General features: G+C 32.8%; 2 protein-coding genes across 2 annotated transcripts; both read right to left on the bottom strand.

Moving 5' to 3' along the window:
- Window positions 1-598: 598 nt before the first annotated feature.
- LOC130450306 (endocuticle structural glycoprotein ABD-5-like) lies at window positions 599-5,683 on the bottom strand. Its single transcript, XM_056788635.1, has 2 exons — window positions 5,499-5,683; window positions 599-998 (listed from the first exon to the last, which is right to left on the bottom strand). Exons 1-2 carry the CDS (start codon window positions 5,633-5,635, stop codon window positions 794-796), a joined length of 342 nt encoding a protein of 113 aa, XP_056644613.1. The 5' UTR covers window positions 5,636-5,683; the 3' UTR covers window positions 599-793.
- Window positions 5,684-12,327: 6,644 nt separating this feature from the next.
- Window positions 12,328-14,534, bottom strand: LOC130450305 (endocuticle structural glycoprotein SgAbd-2-like). Its single transcript, XM_056788634.1, has 3 exons — window positions 14,501-14,534; window positions 13,526-13,653; window positions 12,328-12,682 (listed from the first exon to the last, which is right to left on the bottom strand). Exons 1-3 carry the CDS (start codon window positions 14,510-14,512, stop codon window positions 12,379-12,381), a joined length of 444 nt encoding a protein of 147 aa, XP_056644612.1. The 5' UTR covers window positions 14,513-14,534; the 3' UTR covers window positions 12,328-12,378.
- Between the last annotated feature and the right edge of the window lie 1,238 nt (window positions 14,535-15,772).

Genomic DNA, 15,772 nt, shown 5'->3' with positions numbered 1-15,772 from the left:
ATTTCCTCGGTGTTGTTTTCTGGAGTTTGTGATCTGGAAGAGTTATTTTAGTTACCCTAATCATGGTATTTTGGTATTAAAACGATTCTTTCTTGTTGGAGAATCCAAATTCGATAGAGTGAATTATGTATCGGGATTTTAGGTCATTTACAAGACTCGGAAGTGGATTTATGTTAATAATGAGAGCCTTTTGAGGACATAGTTGGGTGAGGTACAGTAGGCGGTTGCTCTATACTCGATTATTGGTCGGATGAAGAAGGATAAAAGGGTCAGTTAGTTCAAATTCTCCTCTGAATGCCTTGATGAGACAAACTCCGTTCAAATTATTGGTCAAATCGAACGTCCACCTCAGACGTTTTCTCTGCTGAGAACGAGACGTTCTCCTCAAATCCTTAGGTGGAAATTACGCGGTAAAAGTCTTACGCTCAGGTTGTTGGGATGGTTGAAGACGATGGTTCTTCTGCATCGATCCCATGATTAATTTTGGAGATTTTGGGATCCAATATTAAGAGAGAGAATGTCTGGAGCGGTTGCAGTTTCGTCTGATCCTAAGGGGTGTCGAAGTCCAGGAGTTACGTTGTAAAATGAAACAAAATACTTTTTCCAAAAATAATTTTATTGAAGAGTAGTTGATTACATGATCAGACACGAAACATTATATAAAGATGTGAAATATGACCAAAAAAAATACTAAATTATTGCTAATAATATTTATAATTCATGTTCATAAAATATTTGTTGACATATATTAAAGAGTATTCTGCATGTAATTGTATAACAAAGTTCCTTGTTTCTATCGTTTTCCAGAACGTGGTTGACCAATAACAACTTTGGGTCTGTATCCATTTTCAGAAGCTTCAAACGTTACACTCACTGGAGTACCATCGAGAAGGGTATAAGAAAAGTCACCATCTACAGTTAAAAGTGCGTCATCTGGGGTGGCTCCTGGTTTCACTACTCCTGATTCCTGTCTTTTGATACCGTTGCTTGTTTCAAAACTATAAAAGAACAATTTATATGATTACAACCGTCAGACCATTTGTAAAATGAAAATATCTTCAAAATATCAATCGTTCTAATTCAAATGTTTACATACGATATATACAGGATGACCCAAATGACCCAAATCGTTGATATTGTTATCATTGTGCTGGATATGGGTGAAAGATCGAGATATCTATCAATATTCGAATATTTAAAAGAAACCAAGCTTGTGTTTTTGATTCGAATGAAGCAAATTTAACATACGAAATATGTATCAGCGCCGCGATCGCAGTTACCAAGAAGAAAAAATGTATCAGCGCCATATTTAGATCGTTGCTGCAGACATTTTCTTTGTAGTACTTGTTTACGATGCCAGTTTCAATTAAAAATGCAATGAAAGTTGAACCAAATGAAATTTATTAGAGGATGGATCAGACAATGACAATGTGAATGCCTATCTTCGGTTGTTAATGAGCTGGTTCACGCAAATGAAGAAAGTTATGAGTTAAAACGTAGGTTTACAATTGGTACTCTTGCATCACATGATCACCCTCCGTACAACCTGGACCTCTTCTTCTATCTAAAATCTTTGGCGGCCACCACATGGTTGAAAACACAAGCGACATTTTTTACAAGATAATTGTCCAACTGATCAAATAAATGATCTATAAATTGGACACCTTGTATACATGATCGTTTCATATAAAACATCCCGATTGGATGACATTAACCATTGCCTGAAGGATCTGAAGGACTATTAATAATGTTCTAATATAAAGAAAATAATTGTAGTTGTGTAATAGACGCGAGGAATAATTTTTTTACTTTTAATTACATCACAATTATTATTAAACACGCTATTAATCAAAAGAAACTAAAAACCGTGAAAATATATACAAAAGATCTGAAAAATGGATATTAATATTAAAATTTGTTTCTTCTATTTAAGTTACATGTTATAGAAACCTTGATTAAATGCCTCGATAGTATAAAGTCGAGGAACCCAAACAAGTTTTTTTTTTTGGTACAACTCGTGGTCAAGCCCCTTCTATTTTAAGTTTATACACAAAACATAATATTTAACGTTCCTGTAATTAATTTCTATGCACATTTAGATATAAAAAAAACGATAATGTTGATGTTTGATTGTGGCATCTCGCTTCAAGTTCGCGGATTCTCTGCACCGGAAACTATGAAGGGTTGTGCAAATTGGACAGTTTTTTCTCCATCATAACCCACTCATATTCTATGGGATTCAGTAATCAAGGTGGTTGAGCTATTTTCTTCCAGAAGCATCATAGATGAATCTGCAAAATGTTAATTATCTTGCTGGATAAAACATGTGGACGTCCATCATAACCCACTCATATTAGATGGGATTTAGTAATCAAGGTGGTTGAGCTATTTTCTTCCAGAAGCATCATAGATGAATCTGCAAAATGTTAATTATCTTGCTGGATAAAACATGTGGACGTCCATCATAACCCACTCATATTAGATGGGATTCAGTAATCAAGGTGGTTGAGCTATTTTCTTCCAGAAGCATCATAGATGAATCTGCAAAATGTTAATTATCTTGCTGGATAAAACATGTGGACGTCCATCATAACCCACTCATATTAGATGGGATTTAGTAATCAAGGTGGTGGAGTTATTTTCTTGGAAGCATCATAGATGAATCTGCAAAATGTTAATTATTTTGCTGGATAAAACATGTGGACGTCCATCATAACCCACTCATAATCGATGGGATTTAGTAATCAAGGTGGTTGAGTTATTTTCTTAGAAGCATCATAGATCGATTTGCAAAATGTTAATTATCTTGCTGGATAAAACATGTGGACGTCCATCATAACCCACTCATATTAGATGGGATTTAGTAATCAAGGTGGTGGAGTTATTTTCTTGGAAGCATCATAGATGAATCTGCAAAATGTTAATTATTTTGCTGGATAAAACATGTGGACGTCCATCATAACCCACTCATATTAGATGGGATTTAGTAATCAAGGTGGTTGAGTTATTTTCTTGGAAGCATCATAGATGGATCTGCAAAATGTTAATTATCTTGCTGGATAAAACATGTGGACGTCCATCATAATCCATTCATAATCGATGGGATTTAGTAATCAAGGTGGTTGAGTTATTTTCTTCGAAGCATCATAGATGGATCTGCAAAATGTTAATTATTTTGCTGGATAAAACATGTGGACGTCCATCATAATCCACTCATAATCGATGGGATTTAGTAATCAAGGTGGTTGAGTTATTTTCTTAGAAGCATCATAGATCGATTTGCAAAATGTTAATTATCTTGCTGGATAAAACATGTGGACGTCCATCATAACCCACTCATATTAGATGGGATTTAGTAATCAAGGTGGTGGAGTTATTTTCTTGGAAGCATCATAGATGAATCTGCAAAATGTTAATTATTTTGCTGGATAAAACATGTGGACGTCCATCATAACCCACTCATATTAGATGGGATTTAGTAATCAAGGTGGTTGAGTTATTTTCTTCCAGAAGCATCATAGATCGATTTGTAAAATGTTAATTATCTTGCTGGATAAAACATGTGGACGTCCATCATAACCCACTCATATTAGATGGGATTTAGTAATCAAGGTGGTTGAGTTATTTTCTTGGAAGCATCATAGATGAATCTGCAAAATGTTAATTATCTTTCTGGATAAAACATGTGGACGTTCATCATAATCCACTCATAATCGATGGGATTTAGTAATCAAGGTGGTTGAGTTATTTTCTTAGAAGCATCATAGATCGATTTGCAAAATGTTAATTATCTTGCTGGATAAAACATGTGGACGTCCATCATAACCCACTCATATTAGATGGGATTTAGTAATCAAGGTGGTGGAGTTATTTTCTTGGAAGCATCATAGATGAATCTGCAAAATGTTAATTATTTTGCTGGATAAAACATGTGGACGTCCATCATAACCCACTCATATTAGATGGGATTTAGTAATCAAGGTGGTTGAGTTATTTTCTTGGAAGCATCATAGATGAATCTGCAAAATGTTAATTATTTTGCTGGATAAAACATGTGGACGTCCATCATAACCCACTCATATTAGATGGGATTTAGTAATCAAGGTGGTGGAGTTATTTTCTTGGAAGCATCATAGATGAATCTGCAAAATGTTAATTATTTTGCTGGATAAAACATGTGGACGTCCATCATAACCCACTCATATTAGATGGGATTTAGTAATCAAGGTGGTTGAGTTATTTTCTTCCAGAAGCATCATAGATCGATTTGTAAAATGTTAATTATCTTGCTGGATAAAACATGTGGACGTCCATCATAACCCACTCATATTAGATGGGATTTAGTAATCAAGGTGGTTGAGTTATTTTCTTAGATGCATCATAGATGGATCTGCAAAATGTTAATTATCTTGCTGGATAAAACATGTGGACGTCCATCATAACGCACTCATATTAGATGGGATCTAGTAATCAAGGTGGTTGAGTTATTTTCTTAGAAGCATCATAGATGGATCTGCAAAATGTTAATTATCTTTCTGGATAAAACATGTGGACGTCCATCATAACCTACTCATATTCGAACGGGAAAATTTGATAGTTAATATTATCATAACATCCTGCTCTAAATATAGTGATGAAGTTGCTTAGAAAATTAAGGTCAAGGATAATTCCTTCTGATTAAAATAGTAATGTCAGTGAATATAGTGAGTTGCTATATTTTTATATAGTAAATGATTTAGTAAGTGAAGTCACACTTTAACTAAATTCTTTGAATGGCATAAGTAATTCTTAATATCAGTTTCGTGATCACTCGATTCACTGGAAACGATAATTACTTCAAAGAAGACATTAACAACCATTCCGAAAACCTAGTTCAGCTTGTGAATAATCTTAAGCTTAATTTTAAAAATTCTTAGCGTGATCTATGAAGGAAAAATATCTATTCACCTAGTATTTCTCTGTAATTAATAGGTAAGAAGCTGTGACAAAGACTTTTTAGTAGTCACACGAAATTTACTAATTTGATCTACAGTCTAACCTTGGAATTATTTAAAACTACCAACCAGTACCACAAAATCTGATAATGTGTGATTATATTATATAATAATAGATATAAAAATGAGTTTTCTCTGAAATTTAATTCTGAACTATTAGAAACTTTTTTTGTAACCTATAGTCGAGGTAAAGCAAATCGATGGCTTCTTCATTATGAATTATATACAATAACTTACAAATATTAATATTTTTTCTTCAATTTCGTACAGCTTCTATTTATATAAGAAACTTGATGAAAAAAATACGGGACTTAGTAGATAATGTAAAAATAATGCTGTTACATAAAAAATGTTTCTCATACAACCCCTTGTTTCTGAATTATAGGCATTTGAAGTTGCTAATACAGATGTTTAAGTATATATTCGAACATTATGAATTTTTAATGAACTCAATTTCATTTAAAAGCATTAAATTATCAATATCATTGAAAAATTTCAACTCACTCAAAATTGTATCCGTCCAATCTCACATCGTTGTTAAATTTGACAATTTGAGCTTGAGCGTCTCCATCGGCAGGTCTAGCCTCTACACAGTAAACCACCAAAGCACCAACAATGACAAAGCTCCTGACAAACAACATATTCGTCGAATTCACGGATGCAAAGTATAAAATCCACAGAGGTGCGTTTCTATAAAATAGCTTAAATCCGTGTAATTGCTGGGTTACGCAATGAACAATTGATTACTTGATGAATCTTTATTGATACGTTGGAAATAGAAGGCGAGGTGGTAATATTTGAATGGAATGTTTAGAATAAATAGATGAACAAGAAAATTGGAAAAATTCTCCATTTCACCCGATATTTGATCACTGTTTTATGAAATATCAATACGACGAAGAAGTGACCTCTCTCCAATCTAGTTTGGATGAGTTTCTGTTTAATACAATCACTTCTTCATCAACAAATACAATTTTTTGTTAATCTTACAGACACACGGTATTCTGATTCAGTTTTCTCAGAAACAAGTACCGTGAATCTATGACTTAGATGATAATATTGATTCTTCTCCAAAGAATCGTATTTTAGTACCATTTCCGGATATTCCAATATAAATTATCTCGAGGTAAAGATATAAAATATTCATCAAACTTATTATCACAAAAATCATAGGACTTTCGCCTTCAATCGCATTCAATAATTCAACAAAAAATTTTTTAGACGTCGCCATCTCAAAGTTATTCGTTCTGTATTCGTTTACATACCGAAAGTTGCGTTTTGAGTGTTCCATGTAGTGAAAGTGACACTGCAAAACACTTTCGAACGTTCTGGAGTAGACTTCCTAACCATTTCAATGTTGACAGTTGACAGTTCCACTTCGATGATTCTGCAAAACTTTCTTCCACCACAAATACGAATCAATCAACAAATTCTATCGAAATCACAAACACATCTACAGAGATTCCATCAACATCTTGTTTCCTTTTTGTAAAGGTTGGGATCAGATAGTTGGAATTCATGGAAAAGTCTAATGGCACCGACCGTGACATAACGAAGTGGAAACTATAATGTCTCGGTGACACGACTGCTTGTCATTTAACGGTCATAATTAAATATGATGGAAACTATCAAATAAAGCAGGTGGCTCCATCTGTTAGTGGGTAGCCGATTGTTGAGTTATTTTTCTAGTTGTTTCTAAGAAGAAGTTAACTACAACCGAATAGAATATTCTAGACAGATCTTAGAAATTCTAGGATGTTCTATAATGATTGCGAGAATAAGGTGGTGATTCAAGCAATCCCGGTGGTAAAGAAGTGATGTGATGAAGTTTTCCGTGTAAAATTAACTTATACAATGTTATTCAAACACCGTTTAGACGAGAAATCTTATCATACGTATAAATCTATTCTTAAACCACTTGTTTATTGTCATTTTTAACAATTTGTTGTAACTTGGCTTACGAGTATGGTCCGAGAAGTACAATACTTTTAATTGAAAGCCAATATATCCAATATAAAAGCTGAATTAGATTCGACTCAGAGCGAGACTGCTTCTACGTTATTAATAGTAAAATATTGGTTTTAAACGAGGCCGTTCGACCTGCGTACACCAGCATCGCAGTGGTTGACCAAATGAGTTGAAGAAAATTTGCGAAGAAGTATTGGATCTCGCGTTTGCTCACAATGGAATAAAAAAAGCGTGAAGATGTTTCTATTGAGTGTTTCACACAAATAAAGCCGCTTCATGACCATGGATAAAACTGGGTCCATCACTCTACACCCGAAGCAAAAGAACAATCCAAACAATGGGCTGAAAAGGAAGAACCGGCTCCTCAATGACCTTTCTATCTGCAGTCATGTTCATAACATCGGTTGAATTACTACCTAATGCATCCTATTCGCCAGATTTAGCCCCCTCGGACTATTTTTTTGTTCTCAGATTTAAAAAAAAGTTGGTATTATACATTTAAGAACTATATGATTTGCAGAATTTTGTAGATAATTGAATGTACGTACAAAATGCCGCAGAATTATAAATACCACCGTTAATTTTTGAAATAACTTTTTTTATGTTTCAATTCGATTATCAAGATATTGCTAGTTTAATTCTCTTAGTATTCATATTTTTACTAGCCTAAGAATATATTATAAATACCAAAGAGTTTATTATTATTGCTGCACATCTTCATTTAGTTGTTGTAACATACAAGGATTTAGTGGCAATCTGCATTTTAAAAATAAATATGAATGCAATAATTATGAAAATGTTACTTGACTTTTTGAAAAGGTCACAAATAATACGACTTTAACAGGAATTGTTATTAAAAAGTTGTTTCGCATTAAACGAATATTTTCTTCAGAGGTAACTTTATAAACAATCTTCGAATTGTATACAACTTTTAGTTAGATAAATCTACCATATTTCAAAGTTGTCATTATTGGATGAATCCATCTTGAAATGTCGTCGAAATGACTTCATATGAACTGAATTTTATCTACATACGTGGAAACGACCTAAAATTTACTTGGATTTGAGTTTATAGGAATGGCGAAGGAAGCAAATATTTTTTCATCTATTATTTTAGCTCATACATTAATTTTTTGCTATTGTAGGGTGCAAGCTTCCCCGTAGAGCCACTATGAACATTTCTTTATTTATTAATATGCACATTTCCCTACTACCTTCTCGCCCTTTACGATAAAACCTTTTATTCCGAAGATATTTACAATTATATTGATATGCATATACAAAATAAGTTAAATAGAGAATCAAAACTTCAATTTTTCTGGTGAAACTAAAATAATACCGAGTTTAAAACACTAATTATTCCATCCAACTATTAGAAGTATGTCGATTTACATTTTAATTAATAGAAAATCTTACTCAGATTACTTACAGTAGTTCTCTCATAGGATTTCGGTTAGGATATACATTATTAAAGATATCACACGTTTATATTAACTTTTACCCAAAACATCATATTTTATTATCATTAAAATCTCATTGCGTTCTTTCTCAGGTAAACTATGTCTAGTAAAATCAACATTAATAGTATTTTCGAATGAAAATTATTGTTTCTTTGTCGACATTTTCTTTTTTTTCCTTTCGTCGACCTTCCGAAATTCCAGCACTGCAGAGGAATCTTTTCTATATCAAGAACAAACCTAATATATCCCTCCAGCATGAATAATGTTCCAAATCATAACCTAACCCAACGAACCTTTCTCTTTACTTTAGATAATCCAAACATTCAAGTTTTTCTATAATGATTGGTTGTCATAAACAAAAAGGATCTAGAGGATATTGAACAAATTATTACAAATTTATTTCGTCAGTCGATTAGTCAGAAAAATGGAAATCTATGCAGTGACAGCTATATATGTGATAGTTTGGTTAGGTAAGGTTAGGTTAGGTTAGGTTAGGTTAGGTTAGGTTAGGTTAGGTTAGGTTAGGTTAGGTTAGGTTAGGTTAAGTGAAGTTATGCGTACAAATCAAATACAAAATTCAGAGGAATATAAAAAAGAAACAAGGCATAAACAATTACCAATGATAATTTCGTAAATGTAATTAAATTTAGAGTATGTATTATTCATTCGAGTTTTTCTATAATGATTGGTTGTCATAAACAAAAAGGATCTAGAGGATATTCAACAAATTATTACAAATTTATTTCGTCAGTCGACTAGTCAGTAAAATAGAAATCTAAGCAGTGACAGTTAAATATGTGATGGTTTGGTTAGGTAGGGTTAGGTTAGGTTATGTTATGTGAGGTTAGGTTAGGTTAGGTTAGGTTAGGTTAGGTTAGGTGAAGTTATGCGAACAAATCAAATACAAAATTCAGAGGAATATAAAAAAGAAACAAGGCATAAACAATTACCAATGATAATTTCGTAAATGTAATTAAATTTAGAGTATGTATTATTCATTCGAGTTTTTCTATAATGATTGGTTGTCATAAACAAAAAGGATCTAGAGGATATTGAACAAATTATTACAAATTTATTTCGTCAGTCGACTAGTCAGAAAAATAGAAATCTATGCAGTGACAGCTATATATGTGATAGTTTGGTTAGGTAAGGTTAGGTTAGGTTAGGTTATGTTATGTTGGGTTAGGTTAGGTTAGGTTAGGTTAGGTTAGGTTAGGTTGAGTTATGCGAACAAATCAAATACAAAATTCAGAGGAATATAAAAAAGAAACAAGGCATAAACAATTACCAATGATAATTTCGTAAATGTAATTAAATTTAAAGTATGTATTATGTAATCAAAACTATTGTTGAAAATTGCTTACAATTAATTAGTAGGTTGCTCACAGCCTGAAGACTTTTTTTGCTTTTGATACATGGAAATAAGAAAACTAACATTTTATAAGATATTTAATGATTAATGCGTAAAGTTTTCGAGTTAAAAATATATTATCAGACGAAGAAGCTTGTTAAAGGTTACGATGAACTTATAAATTGTTTTATATCTTAATAAGAGTCAGTTTATTTTTGATTTCACTTCATTTTATCAACAAATGACAAAAGTTCAGTTCTCAAACTAGTACATTACACACTACAAGGGACGAAAGTTAAATTTTCGGACCTGCGTGTCATGATTTCTGAGGCCTAGCCGAGGACCGATATTTCAACTTTCGGCCCGTGTAGTGTACACGATTTTTGGTATGAAGAGAAAGTTTTTTTTCTTTACTATTATTATATTTGGTCACTTGATGGGGATGACATCTGTTCGTGCAAAATCCTCTGGTTAGTCTTTTTTTGTCGTTCATTCTCTGCTATTTGTGTTAACTTAAGTATTCTGTAGTGACTACTGGCTATTTGCTGAACTCATTGATGATAAATTCAGCTGAAGAAGCTGAAACTGAAGCCTATTTTGAAGCAAAGGAAAAAAATCCTTCTACAAGCACTGCATCGATAAGTTAGAGAACAGTTGGAATGATATATTGCTCTTGAAGGAGATTACGATTAATAAAATCGATTATTACCAAAAAAAAGTTTTTCTTAGTTAGTCACACGACTTATTGAGTGATGTTATGTGGATTTAGGTGGCCAATTTATTTGCTTGGAAATATAACTTTGCCATATTAATAAAGAGGCCGCGATAACTATGATTATCTTTTGGAATTATCAACTTTTTGTTGAAATTTGAAAGTAGTTTTTTGGCGAGATTATACTTCAATATCATCATCAAGTCTTCCAATTCTATATGGATTATGGCTATCGTTTTTAGCGCTTTAAAATCCTTTTTTTGAGGCGGATTACTCCTCGTTTTCTATTTTTGTTTTCTTTACAGTTTATCGTTTGTCTTGGTTGCTTTTATAACTATTTTCCATTCCTTTCGGTTCTGGTATTTTACCCTCTAGTTCTCTATATTGAGTACTCTTATGTCTTTCTCTATTTCTTTTCTCAAAGTCTTTCTCGATCTACTTTTTCTTCTTGGCCACAATGGAGTCAATTGCGTCATTCTTTTGATCATTTCAATTGGTTTTCTTCTCATTATGTGCCCGGCCCAGTTGAGTCTTTTTGCTTTTATGTATCTCACTATATTTTTCTTCTCCAGCTCTATTTCTTCGTTTTTCTTTGCTCTTCTTTCTCCTTCCTGTGTTACGTTTGGACCTTCATATATCTTTCCCTCGGTTCTTTTGAGTTCTTCTTCTTCTCATTTGTTTTGTTTGGTTATGTTTTTGTTTTTTAACAGGTTTTTGTTTCTTCCATAAGCTTGATAGCCCTTTTGTATCCTATCCTCTATCCTCTCTCTGTTTGTTTGTTCCTAGATAGTTGGTTTTTTTCTGCATTTATTTCCGGTCCGGTCTGATTCTTCTTCTAATTTGTTTATCGATGTTATTAATTCCTTCTGTCTATTCGCTATGATCGTTATGCTGATATAATTTTCTTTATTTTGTAGTCCTGCGTTTCTCACAATACCTTCCAGAATTATGTTGAATAGCGTTCGTGACATTGGGTCTCCCTGCTTAACGCCCTTATTTGTGTACGTTTTATCTGATGTTGTACCTTGGAATCTCACTTTAATGTCACTCTTATTTAGTATTATTTCTATGAGTTTTCTCAATTTGTTTGGATATCCTTGTCTTTCTAATTCCTCTGTTATTTTCTCTATCGTCAAAAGCACTTCTGAAGTCAATAACTTGAACTGAAGTTCCGGTTCCTTCAACCTTTTATTTATTCAATTTTACAGTATTTTATAGGCGGTATTTAGTAGGGTGATGGCTCCGTGATTCTTCCATATTTCTTTATATGCTTTCTTAAATATTGGCGTGATTATGCCTTTGCTTCACTCGTCTGGGATTTTGTTTTGTTTCCATATTTGCTCCATTAGTTGATAAATATGTTTACTTAGTTTTTCTCCACCATATTCAAGAAGTTCCGGTTCTATTCCATCATCTCCCGGTGCTTTGTCCGCTTTGTCCGCAGTTTTCTTATTTCGTATTGCACCTCATTTTCTGTTGTGCATTTTACTTCTTCAGTTTCTTCCTCTGTTAACATTATTTCTTTATTTGCTTTGATTTTTTCTTTCTCGTTAAGTCTTTATGGTATTCTTTCCATATATTTCCCATCTCATGTGGTCGGTGTTCTGTTTTGCCATCTCTCGCTTTTATCTCTCTAGCTCTTGCTCTTGCTCTTGCTCTATTCGTCTCTACTTCAATATATTCAAAATAAAACAAAATATTTCAAATTGCTGATGTATTTATATAAATTAGTTTTTTTTATGTTGATACAAAATTAGAACATTTTGTATAATAAAACAACTAAATTTGTCATGTTAGTAAGGCCGTTTAAATAAATGGTTTTTCTCAACAAAATTTCCATTCGTATTATATCACATATTCTAATTTCCGTTACCTAAAGCGCCATCCTTCTTGTTATTGATATCTACGATCGTCATATCTAGAATCGTATCTTGCCCCAGGTTGATATCTAGGATCAGGATTCGTTCTAATTAAATCTAAAGCCCTTTGAATTGCAGGTGGAATTGGAGGAGGAGTGGGAAGATGTGGTCCAAATGCGCGGAAACCGTTTTCATCGGCAACGTATGTTAAAGAGATGACGCTGTTATCTGGTGCGGTATATCTGAATCCTCCTTTAGCTTCAGTTGCTTCTGCTTGAGAACCTCTATTCTTCAAGATACCTTGTTCTTCTGCAGAAATGCCGTTTTCCGTATCGTAACTGTAAAATAATGAAACAAAAATTAATTAAAATACGCGTATTATCTGAGGAGAAAACATTTTCTTTTAAAATAAAAACATTGCTCAGTTGATTACTGGTAAGGGTGGTTAGAGCTACGATTTTACAAAATGTTGAGTCTAAATATGTTTAAAATCTTCCATGTTTACTAAATTTTTGAATTTAATTTGAAAGAGCTCGGACATCCTAAGGTAGAAAGAATCATTATACTAGTAGTAGTACCCTCGTATAATTGGAACGATTATTTATTAAATACTGTACTAGTATAATGTATAAACTGCAAAGTAGGGTATACTAAATGCATAATAGTCATTGTAAATTCTAAATGAGAGTTTAGAACTGAGAAATAATCTTGAGAATTTTGTTGAGCATGATTTTCGTGTTAGATTCGATCAGTTCTTTTAGTTTCTATTATTCTTATACACCGGAAACCAAGTATGTTTCACAAAACAATAGATTCAGACGTCAATCCTCAAATTGCTGTTCTATGGGGTATTTGACAGTTGGAAGTAAGTGATGACAATTTTACCGACAAATAAAAGTCATCCAGTTGTCGAAAAACAATGTTTTTCGGATATAAACGCCATCTATATTAAGCGCTCAGCACCTTATAATTAAATTTTTATTCAATGATGATGCAATTAAAGAATTTCTGTATTTTTATATTTATTTATTTATTCAAAGATGGCGCGGCATGATTCAAATTTATATTTAAGATGATATATTGATTAGACATATAAATATAATATATTAAATTGATAAATATTATAAAAAATAGTTGCTTGTAATTATTTGAATAACAATGGAAGGAATGTATTCACTAACCTCCATTTATAAGATCCGTCAGCGTTTGGTCCTTCTTGCGTTTGACTTATAATTCTTATCGCAGCCCCCCCTATTGCTGGTCTGTAATATTGAGCTCTAGCAATTGCTAGAATAGCAAACAGTATTATCTGAAAAAAAAAACGAAAAATACAAACAAATAAAGTTTCCCAAAAATGTAATAGCAAAATTTCAACGCAAAATCCATTTTTCTAGTATTAAAAAAATTTTGTATCGATTGGAACGAATATAAATCCGAAGGTACGATATCGGGCAAGAATGGTGGGTGAGGTTTGTCCAAATATCGGCACTTCTAAATGAACAGATTCGTGTATATAGGCCAAACATCGTTTTGGAATACAAACAGGTTTCGCTGTACGCTGTGATGATTTATTTGAAGAGAGCCACCACCTTCGCCCTTAGCAAGTGTCTGTCTAAAGTTGTCGGGATTGGTGAGAGATCAAAATTGCAGAATCTGATTCTAAACAAACGTTTTATCACTGCTTCTCAAGAAGTGGAATTTTCAACCGGCTAGTTCCATTTTACAGATTTGATTTGCCGCTTTAAAGTTTGATTAAGGGATGGAAAAAGCGTGTAGAAAATTATTTCAACCGTGTCGGAATATTTTTTAAAATATATTCGGGACATTTGACAAATGACAAACTACTAGAAACAATTAATAACATTTCAGTCAACGATGTTTTTCTGGTATTTTCTCGACTTTTCTCCTTTATATTCAGTAGTTACAGAATTAAATAATTCACGAAATAGTATTATCACACTTAAACTTAAATCATTAGAATAAACTTTATTACGATAAGTTCAAATTTAAAAAAAAATTGTTCAGAAGCCCAACACCACTATTTTTTATACTTTCGATGGTTTATTTTTGAGTAAATTTCAAGGAAACAACTTTTGTTTCGTCAGTCTTGTTTCTAGGAATTTTCAAAAATTCACATATTTGACGAAGGTACTCACCAAAAATTTCATAATTCTATACTGACCACAACTACACTGTATCAACATTTATTACTAGATCTAGTTTATATACGAATGCGGTCTCGGGAAAATAATTGCGAGCCCCCTCAACCATCCTTGTTTTTCGATAAATTTTTTACCAACAAAAGGTCACGAGCTTCAAGATAGGCGCGTCTTTTTATTCGTTATAAATTAAGAAAATTTATGCTTGAAATTTGAATATATATATATATATATATATAGATATAATGAGATGCTGTCTTCAATTATCTTTTCTTCGCAAATAAAAAGACAAGTGTTGCAAACAAATTGATTGCGTCTTATTTGAACCCTAATTTGTAATGGGCGTAGACTCATTTGATGAATAATTTCTCAATTTATCAATAGCATTGTCTCTGGGACGTATACTGATTATTTTATTCTATTTCTTCACTTATAATTAGAGAATTTGCAACGCAGCAATCGTGCAAAATTACATATCTGGCCAGAACTACAGAAATAATTATTTTTCTACAGAATTCTTGCACAAATATAAAGTTTTTCATTGTTAAATGCTTATACATATTCAACCGTCAATTGAAACGAAATAGAAATGATTCAAACACTGCTTAATTAGTCAATTAATGATATTAATTTACAGTTAAAGTATTGGTCTGCCTAATGAATAACGAGGCGCCTAGAGGGCGCCCTAGACGGGTGAGGTAACTAGATATCTTGTCTATGCACGTCCCAAAACACTTTTCCGTCACTGTTATAGTATTTATGCAGTAGCGGTTTGAAACAAACGTGTTTTTTTCTCACCATGTCTGACGAAAAAACACCAGCAACGTTTCAATCTCAAATTTCTCGTTAAATTGAAAAAAATTGCTATAAATTGTTGCAAGCGGCCTTAGGGGGACAATTCTCAATCTCGTACGTTGTTGAGCTGCCCTGTGACTGTTTCAACTCCGGAAACACTCCAAACAACCAAATTTTGCGTGCAGATCGTCGAATGAGCATCCGGATGATTGCCGAGATTGTAAAAGCCAATAAAGAAGCGATTAGAAAAATTTTACACGAGGAATTACACATAACAAAATGACAAAAGTCTGTGCGAAGTTGGTGCCAAATAATCTGATTCCTGTCTCTAAGATCTTGCATCAACGGGCTTGCTCAGATTTCCTTGAAAGGTTAGAAAAAGATCTGCTTTGAACTCCCTATTTATACTTATCCATAGCAATTTGTTTTCAGTGTTTCACCCTAATTCTTTCCGAATCCTACCATATCCATCTC

The sequence above is a fragment of the Diorhabda sublineata genome, chromosome 11, assembly GCF_026230105.1.
Source record: "Diorhabda sublineata isolate icDioSubl1.1 chromosome 11, icDioSubl1.1, whole genome shotgun sequence".
Lineage (NCBI taxonomy): Eukaryota > Metazoa > Arthropoda > Insecta > Coleoptera > Chrysomelidae > Diorhabda > Diorhabda sublineata.
The sequence above is the reverse complement of the archived record's forward strand: the minus strand, read 5'-3'. Positions and strand labels throughout refer to the sequence as shown.